The sequence below is a fragment of the Arachis hypogaea genome, chromosome 17, assembly GCF_003086295.3.
Source record: "Arachis hypogaea cultivar Tifrunner chromosome 17, arahy.Tifrunner.gnm2.J5K5, whole genome shotgun sequence".
In the NCBI taxonomy this organism is placed as follows: Eukaryota; Viridiplantae; Streptophyta; class Magnoliopsida; order Fabales; family Fabaceae; genus Arachis; species Arachis hypogaea.
This window is the reverse complement of record NC_092052.1, coordinates 130,813,294-130,840,361: the sequence shown is the minus strand read 5'-3', so window position 1 is coordinate 130,840,361 and position 27,068 is coordinate 130,813,294. Positions and strand designations below refer to the sequence as shown.

Genomic DNA, 27,068 nt, shown 5'->3' with positions numbered 1-27,068 from the left:
TGAAAATAAATATATAAAATAATAAATTTTTTGGTTTAAGTACTTTATTAGTTCTTATACTCTATTAATTTTTTAGTTAAGTACTTATAGTCAAGAGTTTATAATTAAATTATTATATTAGATAAAAAAATTTAATTAGATTCTTGTAGACCGTGTAGTTGTCATCTTTTAGAAAATATACTAATCTTAAAATATGTTGTTTTTAAAATATTTTAAAATTCATCCTACATTAAATGTAAAAATAAATGTTAAAAAAAAAGTTAACAAGAGCTTAATTGAAGCTTTTTATCTAATATAAGGATTAAATATAATTACAAATTTATAAATTATAAAAATTTAAATAAAAATTTAATAAAATTATAAAAACTAATAGAATAATTAAACTTAATTTTTATAATTATATTTTATTAATATATTTTAAAATATGATTAGTTTTAAAATGATCTAATTAACAAATTAAAATACTAAAATAGTAATTTAAATAATAACATATACTTTAAAATTTGATTATTCTAAGTTTCGTACTTAAAAAAACTTGAATAATTTTTTCATTATCAATATAATCAAATGTATCTCTTTATAAATATATTATTAAATAATTATTTAAAAATTCATCTCATTTAGGATCATAAAAATAACTCTTTATAATATTCATAACTTAAAAAATTCTTTCAGCGGTTATAATTGCTATGACAAAATTAAAGACAACTTTAAAAAAAGAAACGGTCATGGATAAACAATATTCTTTCAAGTCTCAACCAATTTCTAATAAAAAAATACCAATTTATTTAAGTTCGAGAATTGATCGTGAAACGCAAATCTAAAATAAAATCTCAAGTTTACTATCAAGTGTTAAAAGTTGAATATAAAAATTTTTAATGGGTCAAATTAATTAATTTAATGGAGCAAATACTTAATATTGTTATATACTACTAAGAAAATTTTTAAATTGTAGCGGAGACACTTACGACTTCCACACCCTAATACATAAATCTGTTTCTAGTAATATACATCTAGACTTTGTTTGGTTCTGATAATAGGATAAGATAAGATATTGAGAACAAGACACAAAGAACAGACACACAAAAATATTATTTTTATATTTTGCTGGATGATAAATTAGAACAAAGTATAAAAATCTAATTTATTTTTATTTTTTTATTCAAAAAATTTGAGAAGAAAAATATAATTATAAGAAATTAACAAAAATAATAAAATAATAAAAAAATAAATTGTGTTTCTTGTTAGTCTTTTTTTTATGTTTTTTTTTTGGAATTGACATAAAATATACTAATTCAGTGTTTTTGAACATAATATTTCTATTCATATCTTGTTTGTTAAATACAATTTTGTGTCTTTGTATCTCTATCTTGATGTGCCATGTCTATAAATGTAACACCCTACTACACATAGTTTTACGCTTAAGTCGTAGAACAGTAGTAGTGTGGTGTTACAGACTTCTCAATAGTAAAATATATATGTAATAGTGGAAAGGACAATATTCTAAGAGTCTTGAAAAACGGTTAAAACAAAATTGCAAAAAATAAAAAACGGCAACGCTCAAGGAATAGGATTACTTGTGTGCTAAGGAACCTAATAGGAAAATGATAAAGGTAAACCAGAGAGTAAAGGAAAGCCAAGAAATCAGCATAACTAGCCCCTAACTCAGCCTGCGAAGCTAAGGCTGGCCAGAGGATATATATATACATATAAACATACATAAGTATCACCAAAATAAACTCCTAACTCTCCCTCAACCTCTAAGAGGAGCAGCATACCCAAGTTACTTGGAGAGTAAGCTAAATACATATATACATATATACAAACAGAAAACCAAAATACACCCAAGAACTACTTCGCTTCAAGGATCCAGACGCCTAGCGAGGAGCCTCTCGACCTGCATCTGAAAAAAATAGCAACACAATATAGAATGAGAACCAGAGGTTCTCAGCATGGTAAAAGTGCCACGCGTATAATAAATAAGGTCCTGAGAATGCCATAGGCAATCCTAGAACTCCGTCATTCAGTTATCCAACTTAATTACTAAACAGAAGCCATAAAAGGGGTAGGTATTCTAAATCTGTCTAACTTACTCAATTTCAAACCTAATACAACACCAAACCACTTCACCCTTTCCTCCATCCCTCCATCATCCATAATGCAGCAAAAACAAAAACCAAACAAGTTCACGCACAAGTAATGAGCAGATAGTGCAAGTAGCAAGTACAACAGATAGCAGGTGATATATATCAATTAGGCAAACCCAAGAAATGCATAGCAATCAAAACAAACAAATGCATATGATGCATGCCTGTCCTATGGCTGATGAGGCTCATCTGTCGGTTATCCAGCCAACCCGACAAGTCCGAAAACCTTAGACTGTCTCCCGTCGCGCATCCCCAAGAGCCTATGCATATATTTCACATTCAACATCAAGTAATCGCTCAATGGGGGCTATCTATACCTGGGAATTTATACGTGTCCGGTCACCCTTACGACGTAGGGTCAACAGAGTATCGAGATTCAACTTGGAATACGTGGTGGCGAGCCACGGTTTTTACCCAGGAAAACTCGTATATCAGATATCATTATTCATAAGCCATTTCAATTTCATTATCAATACATCATCAATTATTAAGCCTTAGCGTTAAACTTCGTTAACATTTTTATTTTCTTCATAAGAACCACCACTTACATCTTACTTCACCCTCAAGTTATCTTATTTTCCTAGCTTCATTTATCTATTGGACCTGGTACCATCCTTTAAGCCTTAAAGAGGAGAAAAAGGAGGTGTAGAAGTGGAAATTTGGTTTACAACAGTCAAAAACTAGTTTTTGCAGCAGGCAGTATCCACGCGCACGCGTGGAGCATACAACAAGTCATGCGTACGCGTGAGTCATGCGTACGCGTAAATACGCACACACGCGTACGCATGCATCACCAAAATTCCACGCCACGCGTACGCGTGGATGGGCGTTTTTTTTCAAAAATGGGCAGAATGCCCAGAAAGCTTGGTGCAACCAGTTTTAGCCATCCTGCAACACAGATTTATACACCAAATTTTCAACGTCCATAACTTTCTCTACAAAATTTCGTTTTTCACAAAATTGATATCAATCAAAAGCTCATAAAACCATCTTTCAGTTGCAACAAATCACAACTCAATCCGAAATTTGTGGAGTAAATTATGGACCTTCAAAGTTCACAAAAATCACTTTTTACCAAAACACTTCCAAACCTCATTTTCACCACATTCATAAATCTTTACCTATAAAATCTGCATATTGCTAACATATCCAATCCCAACTATTCAACAACCACTTCAAGCTACCCTTAACCAATCCAAAGAGCCATAACCACAACTTTGCATTAGCATATATCATATATACATATATGAACAACCCTTCACATATAACATTCCATTAATACAATTATCAACTTTTCACGCACATTATTCCATTAACACATTTATCAATCCTTTATATATTAATCCATCAACTCATATAACAACTCTTTCTTAACAAACATCAACCATATTCCATCAATATATACCAACATCAACACAACCCATCATAAATAAATCCAAGAGCATACAATTAATAACTTCAACACCTCATAATTTCAATACATACTCACCAACAATTTATTCCAACAACATTACAAGACTAATCATTAAATGCAATCGACTAATTCAACTTATCCTATGGTTCTTCTAACCTAAGTTTTCACAACACCGTAAATATTAAACGTGCAAAATTTAAACCATACCTTGGCCGATCACTTTGTTTCACCCAAGGCAGCCTCACAAAGCAAAACACAGCCCCTCCAAGCTCAAATAAAATAGCCACAAACCAAGTCTTGTTCACCAATAAGCCTCTAAGTACTCCCAATTCAATTCTAATGCATATATACCCACTTAATCTACACCTAATTCATATACATGTTCCAAATTCAGTTTTCCCTCTATAAATGCAAGATTGAGCTAGGGTTAGGGTGTCCTTACCGTACCCATATGCTCAATAGCTCGATCCCATTAAGCCCCGGAAGCTAACTTGAACCTAAAACACAAAATTGGACAAGATTTCACTATAGGATTTCAATTTCACCAAAGAAAGGAGAATAGATATTCTGAATAAAAAATGAGACTTACCAGTGAAATTGATCCTATAGGAAGGTAGAGCTCGATGCGATGGATGCGTGGCCGCAAACGGTGCGGCGATCGGAGCTCAAACGAGGAAGTTACGGTGGAACAAAGATTGGTGAGGGTTTGGGGATTCTCCTTCTTTCCCAATTCTGTTTGCTTCGTTGGTGTAAAGTGAAGGAGAAGAAGCTGATGCTTCTTTTATATTATGGGTCCGGTTGGACCCACGGGCCCGGTTTGAGTCCCGGTTCAATCGGTTCGGTCATTCCGAGTCGATTTTGGGCCAAATTTTCGAAATTGGTATCAAAATTTTCATTTCGATGAGCTCTATCCTCTTTTGATATTAGTTTTGCATTTTTAGCTTTCCTAATTAAAATTCAATTTATTAACTAATTATTTACCGATTTTAACGGGATTTACAATAAACAAACGCAGTCCTATAGACATGTACGAATGGAAGTTTAACATTTATATTTAATTTAACAAGAAAATTCAACTTGCATTCCATTTAAAATTTAGGGTTAAGTACTTTTTTTCGTCCCTAAGGTCTTGGGTCAAAAATCAAAATCGTCCCTGACTTTTTTTGTTATTAAAATCATCCTTAACGTTACAAAACGTTATAAAATCATTCTTTTGTCCATAAACAATATTTTTTTGACGATTTTGCCCTTAAAAAAACTCTTCCCCTCACCACTAACCCTCAACCCACCTTTTTCATCATCACTGAGCCTCTCTCTCTCCAGATTCTTAATCTTCTTTGACCCCTAACCACAAAATAAATTAACAATTCAGCAACAATAACAACAAAATAAATCAACAATTCAGCAAAAATCACAATAGAAATAATCACAAAATTAGCAACATCATAAATTAAAAAAATTAAAAAGGAAGAACTCACTATATGTTCTTCAAAAAGAAAAAAAAAGGAAGAACAAAGAACAGAGAAAGAGAGCAAGGGAAGAAAATTGAAATCGCAGTGTATGTTCCTTCCATTTCTGCCTCTGTCATTTACTCCCTACCTTCAACACTCCTCCCACTTCCATCATACCATTACCTTGACCCTTTCTTCTCTTACTGCAACAAAACCATCACAAGTTTAACCTTAACTCTACCCAAAATCAACAACAACAACAGACACAAAGAGAAAGTAAATAAAAAAATATACAAAAAAGAAAATTAGAAAAAATAAAAGAATGAAAAACAAATTAAAATCCAGAACAGCACCATACTTTAGTCAAAATCCTTTTATTTTTTCTTTTGTTGGCATCCCTTTTCTGTTCACAACAGCCCCCTCCCCGTCGTTCCCTCATTTCTCAATCCCGTAACCTTCTTCTCAAGAAGCGCTTCCAATTTGTCATTCAATTTCGCTGTAGAACTCTCTTCGACGACTACTGCATCTTTGGGCAGAGTGAAGACTGCATCAGCTTCGTCGTTGACGTCTCCCTCCTCCACCGCGTCGTTCGCAGCACCGCCACTATCTGTTGTGGCTCCTCCTCCGACAGCAGCAATAACCGCTTATGGTTCAAGCTCTTGAAAAAGCTTCTATTGGATGAAGTCCCTTTATTTTGTGATTCTTTAATTTGTGTGTGATTCAATCTTTGTTTTTATGATAATGGTGATGATGATGGTGATGGTGATGAAAATATGAGTGGGGTTAGTAGTGAGGAAGAGTTAGAGTTTGGGACAAAGAGAAAGAGAAAGAGCTTCGGTGATGATGATGAAGGAGGGTTAGTGATGAGGAAGAGTAGAAGTCTGGGAGAAAAAGAGAGAGAGAGACTCGGTGATGATGAAGAAGGGGGGGTGGGGGTTAGTGGTGAGGAGAATCGTTTTTTTTAAGGGTAAAATCATCAAAAAATATTGTTTATGGATAAAATGATGATTTTATAACGTTTTGTAATGTTGAGGATGATTTTAATAACAAAAAAAGTCGGAAAAGATTTTGATTTTGACTCAAGACCTTAGGAATAAAAAAAGTACTTAACCCTAAAATTTATGTTTGAACATTTATTTTCCGCAACTTTTACGAGTTTAGCTAAAATAGACGGTAAATATATATATATATATATATATAATGATTCAAAATTTTCAATGTTCAAAAAACATAAATATTATACTTAAATATTTTTTTATAATATTCTCAAAATATATGTTAGCAAAACCTGTTTTATTTTATTTAAAAAATTACAAATTTTAACTAAAATAACTAAAACTGAAAAGAAAATTAAAAACAATTTGTATAGTGTTTTTTTATTAAAAATTAAAAAACTCGAATCCATAATTTTTTAGATGAATATAAAAAAATTATGCCATTTAAATTACTATTCATCGGCAACTATTTGCATAGTTTATATCTAATTCGAACGTCAATTTAATTCATAGTTAATGCGACGGTTTTTTAATACGAAGCACCTTTCACAAGAAATAATTTTTCAACCATTGAATTTAATTATTGACTTTTTTCCTCGTTTGACTTTTGATATATGATCGTAACTCAACCACGAGTCCACGACTTCTTCACACATTATGCCACCTGTTAGCACTTGTTTAAAATAAAAAATAAAAAAATAAAATATTTAATTTAATTATAATATATTTTAAAAATATATGTTAAAATTATTATTAATATAAATTTTTAAATTTGTATTTAATGAATACACTAAAAATTCATCAACTTTATATTTTTCTATAAAAAGCTTTTAAAATTTTATAAATTGTATTCTTAAAATACATATTTGCTAAATTATTTTTAATTCCTATAAAATTTGAATATTTTTATTTTGATCTCATTAAAAAAAAAGAAAAAATTTATCCACCAATTTCGCTATAATACTTTTGTTTTAGATTCAGTTTTCTTTTCTAATTATTGTAACACTGAAAATTACAATTTTAAACTAAAGTAATTACTCAAATTACTTTTTAAAATTTTTTAAACAAACATTTTAGTTTTATAAATTTTAAATATACATAAAGTAATTTGTAAGGCTTAACTCAACCAGTCAAATCAGTCTTTGTCTGAGTTATTTTATTAGGCTGTGTTTGTTGTTGAGAATAAAATAAGATAAGATACTAATAAGATATAAAATTTTGCATTTTGTATTTTGTTTAGTAAAAAATTAGAACAAACTATGAAAATTCAATTTATTCACTTTTTTTCATCTAAAAATTTTGAAAAGAAAAATATAACAATAAAAAATATAATTATAAAAAATTAACAAGAATAATAAAAAAAATAAAAAATAAGTTGTGTCACTTTTTAGTATTTCTGTGTTATTTCTGTTAGGATGGACACAAAATACACTAATTTAATATTTCTGAATACAACGTCTCTATTCATATCTCATCTGTCAAATACAATTTTGTGTCTCTATCTCAATATTTCATTCCTGTAAATAAATGCGGCCTTAGTTACCGACATAGAACATTAATTCACACGTATGACCGTCAAGTATTCATGGGTTGTAAATTGGTCCAATAAATTCCTGCAATGAGATGAATGAATTAGTCCGTAAAAAAAATGAACGAATCAATTTTCGTAGTGATATGGAAGAATTTAGATCCCACAATCAATCCTCTCTGACGTACTCTCTCCCACTGCAATAACCACCACCTAGGTTATATGTTTTGCATATTGAGCATAATAAATTTTATGTGCTCCACTCTTTGCACAAAAAAATTTCAAGCTCTGAAAGAGATAACATACACAAATTTATTATAAATTTTTTATTTTTTTATTATTTATCTGTATCTTTATACGTTGTGCCTGTTCTTATTCTATATTAATATATTTTTCAATTTATGACTTTTAAAATATAATCATAAATGAAATGTTAACATATCTTAAATTATTAAAAGAAGAAAAAAATAAATTGAGTAACCAATAAAATATATAACATTCCATAGCAAAAAAATAAGTATGACTTTTTATTACTTACTTTATGTTTTAAAATAATAAATAATAATGATGCCAAAATAAAATGAAATAAATTAAATATCTTAAATCTAGTTGATTTTCTAAATCTAATTTGATAAAATGTTAACATGTTATTTCTCAATTGCAAAATGATCTTCAAAGATTTAGAAGGCAGTATATTTCTATAGTTTTCTTCAGTGAGTTAAATAAATATCCAGATGAAGCAAGTGAAAAATAAGAAAACATAAATATACCTAAATCTTTTGCTGCGTTGCAAAGTCTATTTTATCAACCAACATCAACTGATTTAGTCAATAAATAAAATTTTTATCTGTAAATTTATATTTAGAATATTAATTCTCTATTTTATTATCAAGAACACAAATATTTGTTTTTGCTTACTATAAAATTTTTTAGGAATTTATTTAAAAATTTATTGTATAAATTTACTCCTTTTAATAAAAAATTTATACCCTAGCATAAAAATTGTGTAGCATAGCACATAAAATATTTTTGTTCGGCACAAAAAATAAGAATTGCTTTAAATTTGTCGTTTTATTGTTGTCTTTATTACATAGCACAAAAACTATTATGACTAGTATAAAAATTATGAAGCATAGCACACAAAATTTGTGTCAACACTAAAAATGAAGATTGTCTTAAATCTCTTGTTTGGTTGTTACTTTTATTATATAGCACAAAAATTGTAATGGCTAACACCCAAATTTAAAACATAAACCAATAATTTTTCTTTTGAGTACAACAATTATGATATATATTAAACTCATACTCATTTTCTGTTTTATTTTAACATGTACCAAATCCATGTACTATCTAATTAAAATAATGAAAAAGCAATCCAAATATTTCATCCATGACAAAATTATAAATATCTTTATTTTTTTATTTACAAATTTATGTTTGATTCCATTCAATCTTTAAATTAAGAGTTCATACTTTATCCATAATAAAGACTTGAATATTGCTCCATTATTAATTTATGATCTACTAAATTCAAATCTTAAAAAAAATTAAATTAAGAGAATTAAAAACACGTTAAACAAATCATAATATAAAATGGCATATCAAAATTACCTCAAGTAGAGCTTTTTTTTTTTTTTTTCTTTTTCTTGCATTTGTAATATGTTTTTGGTACTTGATCCCAACTATTTTTTAGGACGTTCTCTTGTTTTCACATGTGGTGAATTTTGAAATTCATTAACATCATTTAGATAATCATCCTCATATGATAACATGGTTCTTTTATTATCTTTAGATTTATATTCCTGTATCTCAACTATTACATTGTCAAATGTACAGTATAAAATAGTAGTCAATTCTGGACATTTTGATGCAAATTGACAAAAATTATGTGAATGAAAAACTAGTTCATCAAATTTCTTACGTCTAGCCTCTAATAATGGCTTATCATGACTGCTCTTGATATCTTTATGTTTTTTTTTTAAATTCTTACTCCAACATTTTAGTATATATCCACTTTATTTTACTTGTTTAAAACTTAGTACACACAAAGAATAACGACATAATATACCTCTTAATTCTATGTAACTTCAAAACTATTAACCACGGAGTTTACAACCTGTTCTAAGACTTTGTATGCCTTAATGCTTAAAAGATGATGCTTTAATTTTGTAGTACAATTTACTTTTTCTCTAAATTATGTTTACACTTCTTTAAACTTTGCATGAGTATAGATATGTTGAAATTGAACTTCTACCGATAATTTGTTGCACAATGTATAACACTATTAAAATCTGTAGCATCAAATTTTTTTTTTTGTTCTTTACGGCTAAGACAATTATCATATTATTTCACAAATTAAATCAATTAGATCTTCTATGTAAAAAACTAGTTAAGAAAAACATGTATGTTCTCGTTTATTTATATACTTCTCATTTCAACCTAAACATAACAATCAAGATGTACTGAAATCCATAGATCACGATCTTCAAACGGTTCTATAAAAAAATAATGTAAAAAGTAAGCAAATTAAATAAACCAAAGTAAAGAAATATCTAAGAATAGTACAAAAATAACATGTTCAAACACAAAAATATAGTCATGTAGTACAAAAATATTACCTATTAACCACTTATTTCTACTTATATCATACTTAATAAGAAAATTACTCAAACTGTTTTTAAATTATTCTTTTGAAAGAGAGCCCTAAACAATATAATTCATCTCTTGCTGAATTTCAACATGTCTCTTATAACTATTTAATTTATGTGAAACCTTTTTTTAAAATGTGCCAATTATACTATCTATGAATTATAGTTATCATGCAAATCTCAATAGCACTTAGCATCGATGCATATTGATCAGTAATAATACCTTTTGGAACTTTTTCACTGATACAATAAAACTAACATTCAAATAAATACTTGAATTATCCAGTGTCCGTATTCTTCATCAAAGCACATCCAAAAAGTACAAAATGACGATAGTGATTCACACCAACAAAGAAAGCAAAAGGCTAATCCTACCCGAAAATTTAGAAATAAGACTATATCTCAGTTTAGCATAATAATTTATATACATAACACAAAAATTCATATATTTAGCACATAAATTATGCTTAATATCAAATAAAACTACATTACCAAAATACTCAAATGCAGTCTTGCTTTTACATTAGCCTAAAATATATTTGTAGTTGACTTATCAATATCAAGTTCAAGCTCATAAAAAAATTCTGATTTTGCTCTCTCAAAATGTATTTTTTCAACTCTTTTGCATCATCTACTTCAAAAACATTACAAATCTCCCTACTAATATAATTTTTAACATCATTTTCGATAACATTTAATTCACGATGATCACCAACCACTGCAACAAGTGCTTGTTATGCTTTACTTGATCTGATACAAGTTTTATCATTATTCTCGATTATCCGGTGAACATGTAGGCTAAGCTCCCTGTGTTGTTTAAGTATTTCAGCTTGATCAGGATACCATGAATGTGGATGGGTCAGAATAACCTTTGAAATAACTCAAATACTAGTATCTTTCACCATATTCATATAGATTTTGCAGGATACCTTGCAATCCAAAGTCGGATTTATCTTCACAGCATGCGGTATACCATATTTGCTATTTTTCTCTCTACTACATGTAATGAATTGGATTTTATTTCATTTTTTCTCCTATTTGAGTTTTTTATTTTAGTAGAAAAAACTGCATATTTAGCATAATATTCACATAAATTTTCAACTTCTTCAAGAGTGTGAAAAATCATCCCAACTGTTGGTATATACTGATAATCAGCATCATACAAAAATTGATCTTAAAATAGCCATAGTAAAAATCACATAAAAAATAAGTTTTAATTTGTTACAGTACAAAAATATTTATAAGTAGCACATATTTAATTAGCATATCATAGAAATTTATATATATAGAACAAAAACCAGAATCATAGAACAACACTAATTTGTTATAGAACAACTCAAGTAACAAAAGCTAATATCAGCATAAATAATCAGAATCTATATATATATATATATATATATATATACACACACAAATAGCTCATAAATATCGAACATAGAACAATAACACAAGTAATTTATTAGAATCACTACAAAAGTCATTTGTATCTTTTCAATTACGTTCAATATAAAAAAAAAAATCCAATTCACACTGATTTAGTTCATTTAAACTATAATTTTTCATTGTTAACGAAAATTTGCGTATTTAACAAAAAGTCAAATCTAATTTCACAAATACTGCGTTGTATATTGAAAAATTCTAAAACAACATCTAACTAATATAAAATTCTAAAGAAAATGCACAAAAAATTCAGCACAATGCAGTGAAAAATCGAAAGAGAAGAAAGAATAAGGGGCCGAGAGTAAGTTGTTATTTGTTAAAGAAGAGAAAGAATGAATGTAATAAAAGAAAGAGAGTGACGCATGAGTAGATTTTTATTTTTAACAACTTAATTCTACTTAGTTGGTAAAAAGATTTAAATATCCGGTATTTTTGTATTTAAAATAATTTTAAAATTAAATTTCGACACAATATTTGTATATTTACTTAAGAAAAGATATTTTCATATTCTAAATTTGGTAATTTGCCCTAAGTAATTTTTTTAAGTGAGTGACAAAAATTAAAAAAATAAAAAATCCAAAAATAACATCTTTTTGGCTCAATTTTGTTTATATGTATCTTCTAAATAATTATATAAATAAATTTTCACAAAAATAGAATCAAATGCATTATACGTTTGGAAAAATTTTAAGTGCATCAGAAATACCGGTGTTCATATTGTTTTAACAGTTGATTTCAATTAATATATATTATATATATTTTTTATAATTTAGATTAACAGTTAAAACAATTAGAATACCGATATTTTTGATATATTTAAAACTCTTCCTATACGTTTATCATTTATGGTATACTTTGTCATATTTAAATCATATTTAAAAAGACTAAAATTCTATTTATTTTCTTTCAAAGCCATTTCTTAGTTCCATAATTTATTTATTTAAATTATACTTGGCAATGATTTTTTTCTACCAAATATAGATACTAATACGAATTTGAGACACACAGATACATAAATTTTAACATTTTTATAGAATATGGAAATACGATATATATGTAAATTATAAAATATTTTAAAAATAATTTGTAATAATATTTTAATTGTTTTTATGTATTTTTAATTATATAAAATATTTAAAATAATTTTTTTATTAATAAATATAATAATATATTATTTTTAAATTTATTTTAAAAATATATGTTAAGAATAAAAGTAAAATACGATGATATTTAATATGTTTAAACGTGTCTTAAAAAGTAATTTATATATTTTATTAAGATATTGTTACAAATTAAAGATAAATATTATGTCTAAAATATATACGAAAATTTAATGAAGTATACATGTTAAAAGATTTATCTATTTTGTACTTTAAGTGTACATATTAAATTTATAAATTAAAAAAATTTTTATTAAAAAATATAAAAAATTTAAATATCTAATACATTTGTTTTACATTCATAAAATAAATGAAAACATTTAAAATTTTTGACTAATGGAGTAATGATAAGCGTTTCATGTGTCTATGTTAGCTAACTCCTTTAATTAATTATTTAAAAAAAAAAAGTAGGGATGGAAAAGATGTAATAATAACCAATGGGAAACACAAAAGCTATCTTTTTGGACAAAGATCTCGGGGTAAAGTTGTCAACGGCGATCGGGCTGCCTCGTCTTTCTCGCTCACAAGCTGCAACTTGCAAGGTAGATACTCGTAAATGAAAATCTTAATACCCTGAAAATGATATTCATATAAATCCAAATCAAATGGGGAAGTGTCCCTAATTTTCTGGTCTAACTTCTCTCGTGAATATTCTTCTGCTTCTTCTGCTTCTTCTTCTCACTTCCCTCTTTCTCTCTCTTCACCGCAGCCACCACCTAGGGTTCGGCGAGAGGGAAGTGCAGAAGACCGAATCGGAGCGTGTTCCTCAATTTTGACTCAGTAGTTGACTCGGTCCTTCTCCGATCCAACTCACTCGCACTCGTTCGCGATGTCTTCAAGCTCCGATTTGGTGCGTACAATTGAGTCGGTGCTAGGCGTGTCGCTCGGCGATTCTATCTCGGATTCGGTGGTCCTGATCGCGACGACCTCGGCGGCACTGATAATTGGGCTGCTGATCTTCTTCTGGAAGAAATCGTCGGATCGGAGCCGGGAGGTGAGGCCGGTGATCGTGCCGAAGCCGTTGGTGAAGGACGAGGATGACGACGTCGACGTTGGTTCAGGGAAGACCAAGGTCACTATCTTCTTTGGTACTCAAACTGGTACAGCTGAGGGCTTTGCGAAGGTATATTCCTCTTTTTCTTTCTTTTATTTTTTTTAATTTCTGAATTCTGTGTTTTTTGGTGACTTGATGTAATTTTCAGTTCGTTGGGTTGAGAATATGCTGTTTTTATTGTAGCGCGGGTTGTAGCTTTGCTCCATTTTCGTTGATTTTGGATCCTTGTTAATGCTAATGGAACACCACCTTTGTGTGCTAAAGTAATGCTGTGATTAGACAGTGATGCTAAACTGCGATTGAGATGGGGACATGAACTCCTTTTTTGAGAATATGTGCTTTTTGTAGTACCAAATAGTACTATGCTTTTTGGTGACTGAAATTTAGATTGATGAACGATGAAGCTGCATGTGTGCAGCGTGCTTACGCTGAAATTTAGGAGTTGCTTAGCTGTTACTTTTATCTGTTGGCATTCTTCTCATTCTTCTTCTTCTTTTGTTCTTCAAATTTTTTGGGGCGTAAACAAAGGGGAAGAATAGAGACGGTCCAATACAAGAAAATGACAAATAGATTTTGCACTAGAAATGGATCAGCAATGTCTTTATGCTCAGCATTTGCTGTTACTTTTGTTGGATTACAACAATAATATTTATGGCAAACTGAATTAGGTAATAACAGCGCTTTAATGTCTAGCCCCTTAATTACTTATGGCAAACTGATGTCTTCTTCTTTTTATGCTACCCCCTATTTGGATCTTGGAAACACCAAAGAATGCAGACTATTGGTGTCATGTAAAAATGAGTCATTGTAATCAAAGATGTCATAAGGCTTGACTTGCACACTGAGGTTTGGTAATGGCAGTCGAGACTGTTCCTTTTCCGTAAGGTTGGATCTCCCGTGTCTTTCGGGGGGGGGGGGGGGGAATCAGTCATCTGACTTGATAATTGTGGTAGTGGATGGGGTAAATGGTTGGAACGTTAAAATGTTATCGGTCTTTGGGCTCATAACAATGAGTACTTTATCCAGTGTTGTATGTTGAAAGTTCTAATGTTTTATTTTTACTACAAATGTTATGCTTGAGTAGTTGATGATTATGTGAAATTAATTCAAAACAGTTAATTACTCTAGTGCTTTGAAATTCACAGCCAATTTATATAATTTAGCTAAAAATCTTGTCTTTAATTCACAGCCAATTTGATATAACTAATGTGCCTTTTTCTTTGGTTATCATAGGCTCTAGCAGAAGAGGTCAAGGCAAGATATGAAAAAGCAGCTGTAAAAGTTGTTGACCTGGTAAGTTGAACAGGCCTGGAATTTCTCCGTTTTGATTGTATATTTGGGACTTAATAGTAATCTTTTAGATGTTGTGAATTTTCTTTGGGCAAGCTTTGGAAGCATCTGCTATTATTCTAATGAAACTTCAATCTGTAAGATAGCTTTGACTTAGCTGTCTAGTGTATTTAATTTGCACCAGGATGACTATGCAATTGATGATGATCAATATGAAGAGAAGCTAAAGAAAGAGACTCTTGCATTTTTCATGGTAGCAACGTAAGTTCGCATGTAAAAATCAATGAAATGCATCTAGTGCTTTTTTAAAAGTGTATGCTGTTCAGCTGCTGTGTTTGGTTTGATTTGATGTATTGGACTTGATATGGCAGTTATGGAGATGGAGAGCCAACTGACAATGCTGCAAGATTCTACAAATGGTTTACCGAGGTTGGTAGTCATTTAAATTTTTAAAGAAATCCTTGATTTATGATTTCTCTCTTATACTTTCTCATGATCCATTCTCTCTTATACTTTCTAACTTCTAAGTTTTGGGGTGCCTAAATTTTAGGGGAAAGAGGAGAGAGGAACCTGGCTTCAGCATCTTACATATGGAGTTTTTGGCCTAGGTAACAGGCAATATGAACATTTTAACAAGGTACAACTCAGATGTTTTTATTTTTATATTTGAAAAAGAACAGTAAAAAAGAGCATAATCTGATTTTTTTTTCCTTTCAAAACAGATAGGAAAGGTTCTTGATGAGGATCTTATTGAGCAAGGTATGTAACCCACATTTCAACGGTATTGAAATTGGAATATCTGCTCGATTGATATTTTCACAATGCCATCATTATCATCGTTGATTAAAATTTTAGAGATAGGTCTCTCAATTCTCATTGTTTTTGTTCATTTTTGCGCTTCATCTGAAAAGTTAACGTACTTGTGAAACTTCATTTTTTCATTTGCTTAGGGAGTTTTTGAACAAGCCCATGGAAAAAGATCAAGTTGTCTTAAAAGAATTGTTTTCATATAGTAAATTCTAGACAGAGATTGAAATTTCCGATTGTATTGTCAAAATGCTAAAAATTCTTATAGTAGTAGTGAGGGATGCCTTGGTTGGCTAGGGATGAACAAGGTTATTGCCTCATTGTAATTTGTTAGTTGAGTAATCAGATAAGTGAATTCTTGTTCAAACATGACGGTTGACACATACCCTGTACTCACATCGTGCCGTTGATAATCCCACTTTATTTAAAACCCGGGATGTTGACTTTCATGTTAAACTTTACATGTATGGAGATTTAATGATCTGAAGTTAGAGGTTGAGCAAGTAACGGCATGCATCTAATATTTGACGCTAGACTCAAGTTAATGATGCAAGGTAGTTCAGATTAGATATCTTCTCACGTTATTTTGCTACAGGTGCAAAGCGTCTTGTTCCACTTGGGCTAGGTGATGATGATCAATCTATAGAGGATGATTTTTCTGCCTGGTAAACATACTCCGATCTATGGCTCAAATATATAGTTGCTGAAATTAAGATTGATATGCACTATGTCATTCATTAAAGCTTGTCAAATGCCATGATTTACTTTTGCTTTATAGGAAAGAATCTCTATGGCCCGAGTTGGATCAGTTGCTACGGGATGAGGATGATGTTAACACTGTTTCTACTCCTTATACAGCTGCTATTCCTGAATACCGAGTAGTGATTCATGATCCTGCCATCACTTCAGCTTATGATAATAATAACCTGAATATGGCAAATGGGAGTGCTGTATTTGACATTCATCATCCATGCAGGTTCTTGGAGTTGTGCATTCTAATTTTATGACCATTTTTCTAATTTTTTTCATTCTGTAAACCATACCAAAACAAATCCATTGGCTATTTTCTCGAAGGGTTAATGTTGCTGTTCAAAGGGAGCTTCACAAACCTGCATCTGACCGCTCCTGCATACATTTGGAGTTTGATATATCAGGGACCAGCATAAAGTAAGCTGGACTAGGTGTTTCTTGTCCTCATTATTTGGTTGTATACTCATGATTAATCTGTTGTCATCTTCTGTCTGATCTTTCTCAGTTATGAAACCGGAGATCATGTGGGTGTTTATGCTGATAATTGTGATGACACTGTTGTAGAAGCTGGGAAACTGTTGGGTCAAAGTTTAGATTTGCTGTTTTCTCTTCATGTTGATAGTGAGGATGGTACTGCGTTGGGAGGTTCTCTGCAACCTCCTTTCCCTGGTCCTTGCACACTACATGCTGCATTAGCACGTTATGCAGATCTCTTAAACCCCCCGAGAAAGGTTTTACATGTTCTTATTTTCATGTGCCTCTTGTTCTCAAGTTATCTATTGTTCTCCTATATTTGTGTTTTCTTTTGATATCCCACTTTTTCTCAAGAAAAGAAGAAATATTTACTTATGCTTCTCTTTCAGTCCGCTTTAGTTGCATTAGCCGCTCATGCTTCTGAACCTAGTGAAACAGAGAGATTGAAGTTCCTCACATCTCCGGAAGGGAAGGTGAACACATTTGCTAACCCTGATTTTCTCTGTTGTTTTCTAGCATAACCTCTTCCCCATTTCTCTTGATGATGTTACAACTTTTGGCTTTTAGGATGAGTACTCCAAATGGGTGGTTGGAAGCCAGAGAAGTCTCCTTGAGGTGATGGCTGAATTTCCATCTGCAAAACCTCCGCTTGGTGTGTTTTTTGCTGCTATAGCACCTCGCTTGCAGCCTCGCTATTATTCCATTTCGTCCTCTCCTAGGTGGGTTATCTTGCCATCACCAGAATAAAAATGCACAAGATAGAGGACCAAGAACTAGAACTGATGTTGCATTATTTTCTATTGCCAGATTTGCCCCTCAAAGGGTACATGTAACTTGTGCCTTGGTGCATGGTCCAACTCCCACTGGAAGAATTCACAAAGGAGTATGTTCTACCTGGATGAAGGTAGCAATTTGACTATCATGCAATCATATGCTCCCTCTCTCAACATCCTGCATCCCCTTTTTGTATTTTGGATGTCCCTCCCCTATTGGATGCAATACCCAATCATGCTGTCATAATTAACTTTACATCTCACATGACCAGAATGCTATTCCCTTGGAGAAAAGTCGTGACTGTAGCTGGGCTCCTATTTTTATTAGGCCATCAAATTTCAAGCTTCCAGCTGATCATTCGACTCCTATTATTATGGTTGGACCTGGTACTGGATTGGCACCTTTCAGGGGATTTTTGCAGGTATCTGGATATGTACAGTTTTCTAGTTTTAAAATTTGGGGAATGGCCAAAAAAAGGAGACATCTTGTGGTATTGCAATGAGCCTCACATAGATACATCCATATAAATAAACTTTCACAACTAAACTGTTTTTCTTTCTATTGAATCATTTAAATGAAACAAACCAACTTTTACAGCTAAACCCTAAACCCTAAATGTTTTTCTTTCTATTGAATCATTTAAATGAAACAATCCAACTTTTACAGCTAAACCATTTCTCTTGCTATTAAATCATTTAAGTAAAACAAACCACTCTTTCATTCCATCAGTTCTCAAGCCTCTTCATCCCCTGTACCCATGCCACTAGCAGTAGTGTTGCTCATTAACCATATCTGCAACATAGGATAGGAGAGGAACATTGGAATTAGATACATATGTGCAATGTTTGTCTAAGGACTTTCAAGTGATTTTATCCCCAGACAAAGTCCTTCCAAGCGACGACATACATAGGAATCAGGTGTCATTGAAAGACATGGATTTGGTGCCTCTCCATGGTGACCAAAGTGGAAGCACAATTCCCATGTCTTTCGATAATGTTTCTTTAATAGAAGTAATGTTTTTCACGCAAAAGCTATACAGTACTGGAATACAAGCTGCTAGCTTATTGGAAAACCTGTCTTACCTAAATGGGTAATTTTGTTTCCCAAATTCTGAAACGTCAATTTTCTTTCCTCAATATTTTCTTATCACCCAAAAAACTTGCCAGTAACATAAATCACTTTCATCAATTAATTTGGTGAAATAAAAGATTATAAGTATCTGCTTGTTCTTAACTCTTTCTTGTCTTTGATTCACCCAGGAAAGATATGCTCTCAAAGAAGATGGTGTTCATCTTGGTCCTGCATTGCTGTTCTTTGGATGTAGGAACCGTCAAATGGTAAACTAGTTGCACTTGCGCTTTCAATCTCAGTGGATTCTTGGATCAAGGTGTGATCTTTTCAATTATGTTGTGTAGGATTTTATTTATGAGGATGAGCTAAAGAACTTTGTTGAACAAGGTGCCATGTCAGAGTTAATAGTTGCATTCTCTCGAGAGGGGCCTCAAAAGGAGTATGTTCAACACAAGATGATGGATAAAGTGAGTGTGGATAGCACAGCCTAGTAGGGAATAAATGTTGCCAGATAAATTACTTATTGCTTTAATTTTCTGATGTGCAGGCAGAACAGCTGTGGAGTCTGATTTCTCAGGGAGGCTACCTTTATGTCTGTGGTGATGCCAAGGGTATGGCCAGGGATGTTCATCGCACTCTTCATACCATTGTCCAGCAGCAGGTGCTTATTGTCTTTCATCATCCATCCCTTTGTGAAATGCTTGATAGTGTTAACTTCTCCTGATCTTTACATGCACAAAGAGTATTTATTTGCACATGCTTCCAAATAATATTGATTTATGGGATTGTACATAATTGACTGATTGTTAGGCTTCTTTTTTTATAGATTAAAGATATGGAAGTTGCCATCTGTTGGTGAAAACTTTTATACTATTCTTTTCCCCTTATATTTCTATTTTCTAGTAGGAGCAAGGCTCTTTTTAGCTTTTGTGCTGAGAAATGTTATGTTCAATATTCTTTTCTTTTCTGTCAGCTGTTGGGGGCTGTACATATTTCAGATATGGCAGCATTTCTTTTATTCTTTTTATACGTGTGCCCATCCAAACATGTATTTTGTGTGTGATTCAAATATGACAATAATTTGTTCACTTGATCTAGCGGTGTAGAGCTTAAATCAGGAGTGGTCAGGAAAAATCAAAATGAACAAGTGCTCCTATTTTTGTTTTAAAAAGCTACTATGTTGGGAGATGGGGGGGGGGAAAAAAGATTTTTCTTGAATTCCTTTGAAGCAAATTATAATTCTACGACCTCATCTGCAAATAATTGTTTCAGTGTCTTCACTAGGAACTCTTACCCGAAGCTAATTTTGACCTTTGAATTATATATATATATATATATATATATATATATATATATATATATTTCAATTCTTTTTGCAAATTTAGAATGCTGTGTTTTCCTTCTGGCGTAATCAAATTATGGGATATCTGTTTAACTAACTGACGGACTGATTGGACGACACTGTTGTATAAAATATAACCATATTTCTTTATTTAATTTCAGGAAAATGTGGATCCATCAAAGGCAGAAGCTATAGTGAAAAAACTCCAGATGGATGGACGTTATCTTAGAGATGTCTGGTGATTGTTTTTGGTTGTTCATCTGTCTTGATTCTGGCATCCGTATTGTTTGATATGTTAAATTCTAGAATTAGGATGAACCATACTTTTGCGGCCTTCGCGGAATTTTGGGGCACTGACGGTGAAGGCTTACATGTATCCTTGAGAGGAAATGATTTTCTTGACCGCTGTCTTGTTCTTTTCTTTGTTATTTATGTATTTTTATGTTATGATAGATTAGTAGAATATTAAATCCCCAAGCAAGTATTATATAATTTACACTTAGGGGACTGTGGAATAGGTAGTCTCAGATATTGATGAACAACACATACATGTTATATAGCGGATGATCGTCTTATTTTATTAAGTGTAGGAATTCGTAACGAATAATGTTTATTGATGAAACTCTCCATTTGTTTTTAGGTACAAAAATCAAAATACTATTATGCATTTAAATAGTACGTGCAATATCTCTCGCTATATTTGTTCAATAATCAATAATCTGAGCTCTGTTAACTGCAGTTTTCTTTCAACATTTTGATTTTTTACCTGCTACTTTTTTATTTGGCGATGTCTGCGGGTGAAACCTGACAGGTGTACTGTAGTCTTAGTAATTTCTGTTTTTTTCATTCCCTTTTTCTCTTAAACTCATTTAAAATATTGGAATATATCCACGTGAAATGTTATTCCCTGTTAAGGGCTGTTTGGCGGCCCCTCGGACAGATCGGAGTTTTAGCGAGGAGTTGTGAATTAGTGTGTGGGGTTTAATCAACTGTTCAAGAAGCTTCTGCTATTGTTCTAGAACAGGATTAGTATTTTACTACTATTTTGAGAGGGAGAGGTTTTTTTCTTTTTTTTTTTTTTTTACATTTTTTGTACAAAAGAGAGAATTTAAAGGTACAAAATAAAAAATTTAGAGAACAAAAGAGTAACTTTTTATCTTTAGGAAAATATGTTCTTAAACACTTGTTTACTTACACAGAAATATCTTCATTTTGGTGATGAGAAATTTTATTTGGAACTCTCTAAGTTAATGTGGACTATAATACTTATATAAAATAAAATAAATACCTTTTGTATAACAATATAATAATATAATTACCTAATAAAATTTGAATTCTAAGAATGGGAAATACAATAAAGGTAGGTATTGTTTTTTTATCTATCTGGCAATGAGTATAGAATAAATCACTTCATAAAATGGGAATATTCATCTCTTTTTTTTTTTTTTTTTATACTTATAGATAATTTCTTTCACCTTCTCTATTAGAATATTTCACTCCCACATATCATATACTAAGTGAAGAGTTAGAGAATCTGTATCACAAAATTCAAAAGACCTCATATGTTACATACGCAAAATTGATTATTTTATTCCACCACATATCTAATACGAAATCTTTTCAGTAGTATCCTTTTTTTCTGATTAACGTTTTTATAAGTGTTTTACTCTTGACTGATCACCATTTCCTGCAATGCTTGCTTAGTGAGTTTGAATCATTTTAATACTACAATTATTGATGCGAATCTTGTTTTAATAATGGAAAAGAATGCTTTGCAGGAACAAATGCAATAAAGCTAGTCAATCTCAATGAGTGACTCATGATGAAATTTGTTATGAAAATGATGTCATCACGTATCTCTGTGATATATATATATATATATATATATATATATATATATATATATATATATTGTTCATACTTTGACCCAACACTAAGGTCCAAGTCTAAATAAAAGGCTCAATTCAAAGATTAGCTTTCACTCGACACCGACCTTTTCGCAAGAAGTCGGATCCTACACCAACTTGCTCTAAGAAAGTCGGATCGAAGATTAGCTGGCAGATAACCCTTAAGTAACTGCTCCTAAAATCTTTCAACCCACTTCCAGGAGCCATATCTCAACTTCCCTAAGATAAAGGGACGGTTATCCACCTAAAAAGGTGAAACTACTCCAACAGTGGTTATTGGTTCTCCACTATAAATACACTGACACCCCTCAGGTATCTCTTAAGTTCCAGTATTGTTAAAACCTGCTAAAACCATTTGCTGACTTAGGCATCAAAGTGTCTTTGCAGGTACCACCCCCACTCTTTCACACACACAAGTCGGAGAGCAGCTCCCAGACGCTAGTCTAGGCGGAGACTATCTTCACTCAACGCGTGGGCCAGTTTCACAAGGCCAATCCTCTAACTTCAGGTTACCTACGTAACATTGGCGCTGTTGTCGGGGACCTGGAGATCAACTAATGATGGCGGAGGAATTCAACGAGGATGAAAACACGGTGTCCGAGTCTGAGCAAGAAAATCAGGATGCTAGTAATAACAACAGAGCGATAGTCACCCACCAAGGGGCGACCAACCAGAATAAAGAAGGCACCTCGAGAGTAAAGGACCAAAAGGGAAACTCCTTTGAGGGACGCGAATCAGAAAAGGAAGGGCATCCCCATGTAGCTGACTTCATGGGACTGTTCCATGGTCATCAAGGGCGTGTGGAGTAGTTGGAGCAAGAACTGGAACGACAACAAGAAGCAGAGAGAAATCTGAGGAACGAGATCGAGCGACGAAAGGAGCTTGAGGAAAAGCTCCTAAGGTTAGAGTCCGCTCTCAAAGGTCCAAACTCTCGCAGTGACCGAGAAGATTCTCCCTTAGGGGGGAGAAGATCCATTCAGTGAGGACATTTTGAGGGCAAAAATACCAAGGAACTTTAAAAGCCCTGATATGGACCTCTACGACGGAACCACGGATCCTAAGCATCATTTGAGCAATTTTAAAAGTCGGATGTACTTAGCCGACGCTTCTGATGTTACTCGCTGCAAGGCTTTTTCGACAAGTCTGACTAAAGCAGCAATGAAGTGGTTCGATAGTCTCCCCCCCAAGGTCGGTCAGCAGTTTCGACGACCTCTCACGGAAGTTCCTCATGCGATTCTCAATCCAAAAGGATAAAGTAAAGAACGCATCGAGCCTCTTGGGAATAAAACAAGAGGTCGGAGAACCTTTAAGGGACTACATGGAAAGATTCAACAAAGCGTGCTTAGAGATTCAAGATCTGCCCACGGAGGCAGTAATTATGGGCCTAGTAAATGGACTTCGAGAAGGTCTTTTCTCCTTGTCCATCTCAAAAAGGCACCACACCTCCCTGAGTGATGTATAGGAAAGAGTGGAGAAGTACATCAACATGGAGGAAAACGCCAGGCTTCGAGAGCGAAGTTGGCGATTGGGACACTCTCACTCATCTAAAGAAAGAGAAAAAGAGCCTAAAAAGAAAGAGAAAGCTGGCCCTGAAAGGCCTAGGAGATATCACTCCTACGCTCCTCTACGAGTTTTCTTAGTAGATGTGTACAGAAAAATCTGCCACACTGAACAACTACCTCCCCCTAGGCCCATCAAAAATAAAGGGGGGGGGGGAATCGTGGCGACTACTGCGAGTACCATAAGCTATATGGTCACTCAACAAATGATTGCTACGACCTTAAAAATGTGATAAAAAAGTTGGCCAGAGAAGGTCGGTTGGATAGATATCTCATGGAAAGGTCGGACCATCATGGCAAGAGAAAGCGAGACGAAGAAGGCCGAAGAGACCCGCCACCACAGACCCCGAAAAAACACATACACATGATCCATTTGTGATAACTATGATTCTTGCCAATGCCCATCTTCACAGAACTCAGGTAGATCAGGGAAGCTTAGCCGACATCCTGTTCAAACCAGCATTTGATAAGTTGGGGTTGGATGAAAAAGAGTTAAGGGCTTACCCTGACACCCTTTATGGGCTGGGGGATACGCCAATAAAACCACTAGGATTCATACCCCTTCACACAATGTTTGAAAAAAAGGGCGAAATCCAAAATTTTGAGTATCGACTTCATAGTCGTCGATGTGGGTTCAGCCTACAACGCCCTAATAGGCAGAACCACCCTAAATCGGCTCGGAGCAGTGGTTTTCACCCCCACCTTTGCATGAAATTCCCAACATAAGAGGGAATCGCAACCATTAAGGGAGACCAGAAGTTAGTGAGAAAGTGTTACAACGAAAGTCTGAACCTGAGAGGAAAGGGTAAGGAGGTACACACCGTTGAGCTCGAAGGAATCATAGTTAAAGAAGAGTTGCGACCACAACCCGGAGGAAAAACTGAGGAAGTACAGGTGGGAGAGGAGGAAGGAAAAAGTACCAATATAGGAGCCAAACTGAAAGATGATTTGAAACAGAAGCTTATAAGGCTCCTACGAGAGAACTCCGACCTCTTCGCCTAGAAAGCCTCCGACATGCCAGGGATAAATCCCGAACTCATGTCACATAAACTGTCAGTATACCCCGGATCGCGACATGTTGAGCAAAGAATACGGAAGCTCGGACAAGAACGAGCTCAAGTGGTGGAGGATCAAGTACAAGCCCTCTTAGAAGCCGGCTTCATCAAAGAGGTTAAGTATCCGGCGTGGCTGGCAAACGTGGTGCTGGTCAAAAAGCAAAACGGCAAGTGGAGGATGTGCGTCGATTACACTGACCTGAATAAGGCATGTCCTAAAGACCCATACCCACTTCCAAACATTGATAACTTAGTAGACTCCAGCTCGGAGTATCAATACTTGTCGTTTATGGATGCGTACTCGGGATATAATCAAATTCCGATGTACAAGCCGGATCAAGAAAAGACATCTTTCATCACGCCAAGAGCAAACTATTGCTATGTGGTCATGCCTTTCGGATTGAAAAATGCAGGAGCCACATATCAAAGGCTGATGAATAAGGTGTTTTTCCCTCACCTTGGGAGCTTAATGGAAGTCTATGTAGACGATATGCTCGTAAAAACCAAGGATGAGGGTGACCTCTTGACCGATCTCAAGCAAGTCTTCGACACCATCAGGATGCATGGGATGAGATTGAATCCCACAAAATGCACCTTCGTGGTAGAGGTAGGAAAATTTCTAGGATTTATGCTTACACAAAGGGGATTGAAGCCAACCCCGACAAATGTAGAGCAGTCCTAGAAATGAAAAGCCCGACTTGCTTAAGGGAGGTCCAACAGCTGAATGGCCGACTTGCAGGTCTCTTTAGGTTCTTGGCAGGATCAGCATTAAGATCCTTACATCTCTTCTCTCTACTAAGAAAAGGATGCCAGTTCGAATGGACTCCTGAATGCGAAAAAGCATTCTAGGAATTCAAAAGGTTTTTAAGCCAACCTCCCATTCTGACCCAACCTAAGGTTGGGGAAGAACTCGTCCTATATTTATCCATAGTCGACAAAGCTGTAGCATCAGCTCTAATACGGGATGACGAGGTCGGACAGCATCCTGTATACTTCACCAGAAAAGTTCTACAAGTCCCTGAATTAAGGTATAAAAAAATTGAGAAATTTGCATATGCCTTAATAGTAGCCTCTCAAAGGCTACGTTCTTACTTTCAAGCTCACACGATAAGAGTCCGAACGAACCAACCCATGAAGCAAATCCTTCAGAAAATGGATATTGCGGGTAGGATGGTTCAATGGGCTATAGAGCTATCCGAGTTTGACCTTAAGTATGAAACTCGGATGGCAATCAAAGCCCAATGCGTCACCGACTTCATGGCAGAATATGCAGGGGATCAAGAGAAAACTTCCACTACATGGGAATTATACATGGATGGATCCTCCAACAAAGTCAGAAGCGGTGCAGGCATAATACTAGTCAACCAAGAGGAAACACAAGTAGAAGTCTCCCTCAAATTTGAATTTCCAGCTTCTAACAATCAGGCAGAATATGAAGCCTTGATTGCAGGATTAAAGCTGGCAGAAGAAGTCGGTGTGACCAAAGTAGTCGTGTTCAGTGACTCTCAGGTGGTGACTTTCTAAATAAATGGAGAATATCAGACTAAAGACCCCAACATGAAGAGGTACTTAGACAAAACCCTGGAGTATCTTAGGCGTTTTGCAGAAACTGAGGTCAAACACATAATTCGAGATCTCAATAGCAGAGCAGACACACTCTCCAAACTAGCAAGTACCAAGCCAGGAGGGAATAATAACAGCCTGATCCAAGAAACTCTCCAAGAACCCTCAGTTACAAAAACAGAGGACAGACAAGACGTCCTTGAAGTATCCGGATTGGACATCGAATGGATGAACCCACTAATCGAATATATGAAATTCGACATCCTACCCAAAGAGGAAAAAGAGGCCAAGAAAATACGGAGGGAGGCGCAGAACTACACCTTGGTGAAAAATATCCTTTATAAAAGAGGGATATCAACACCACTATTGTAGTGTGTCCCGACCTCAAGGACGACAGAAGTCTTAGAAGAGGTCCACAATGGTATCTGCGGAAATCATCTCGGAGCAAGGTCTTTGGCCAGGAAAGTCATACGAGCCGGGTTCTACTGGCCGACCTTACAAAAAGATGCCACCGAGTTCGTAAAGAAGTGTCAACCATGCCAAATGCATGCAAACTTCCACGTCACTCCCCCCGGAGAGCTCATTAGCATAACTTCTCTATGGCCTTTTGCAAAATGGGGATTGGACCTATTGGGACCC

The 27,068-nt window shown here is 33.6% G+C and overlaps 1 protein-coding gene and 1 long non-coding RNA gene across 3 annotated transcripts; one reads left to right on the top strand and one right to left on the bottom strand.

Annotated features, from left to right (window-relative positions):
• Nucleotides 1-1,632: 1,632 nt before the first annotated feature.
• Nucleotides 1,633-4,317, bottom strand: LOC112762514 (uncharacterized). The gene is made up of 4 exons (XR_003182714.3): nucleotides 4,151-4,317; nucleotides 4,004-4,058; nucleotides 3,769-3,927; nucleotides 1,633-1,903 (listed from the first exon to the last, which is right to left on the bottom strand). It is a non-coding gene; the product is annotated as an uncharacterized lncRNA (long non-coding RNA).
• Nucleotides 4,318-13,184: 8,867 nt separating this feature from the next.
• Nucleotides 13,185-20,967, top strand: LOC112766832 (NADPH--cytochrome P450 reductase). Of its 2 annotated transcripts, XM_025812725.3 has the most exons (19): nucleotides 13,185-13,325; nucleotides 13,493-13,906; nucleotides 15,071-15,130; nucleotides 15,312-15,388; nucleotides 15,499-15,556; nucleotides 15,678-15,764; nucleotides 15,850-15,886; nucleotides 16,530-16,599; nucleotides 16,713-16,910; nucleotides 17,009-17,101; nucleotides 17,190-17,415; nucleotides 17,548-17,631; nucleotides 17,726-17,877; nucleotides 17,966-18,062; nucleotides 18,204-18,353; nucleotides 19,192-19,269; nucleotides 19,348-19,470; nucleotides 19,551-19,664; nucleotides 20,507-20,967. In XM_025812725.3, the coding sequence occupies exons 2-19, from the start codon at nucleotides 13,613-13,615 to the stop codon at nucleotides 20,585-20,587; spliced, it is 2,079 nt and encodes a 692-aa protein (XP_025668510.1). In that variant the 5' UTR covers nucleotides 13,185-13,325; nucleotides 13,493-13,612; the 3' UTR covers nucleotides 20,588-20,967. The 2 variants fall into 2 exon arrangements, with proteins under 2 accessions (XP_025668510.1, XP_072079746.1); XM_072223645.1 differs by lacking the exon at nucleotides 13,185-13,325 and having other exon boundaries at nucleotides 13,328-13,906.
• Nucleotides 20,968-27,068: the final 6,101 nt, after the last annotated feature.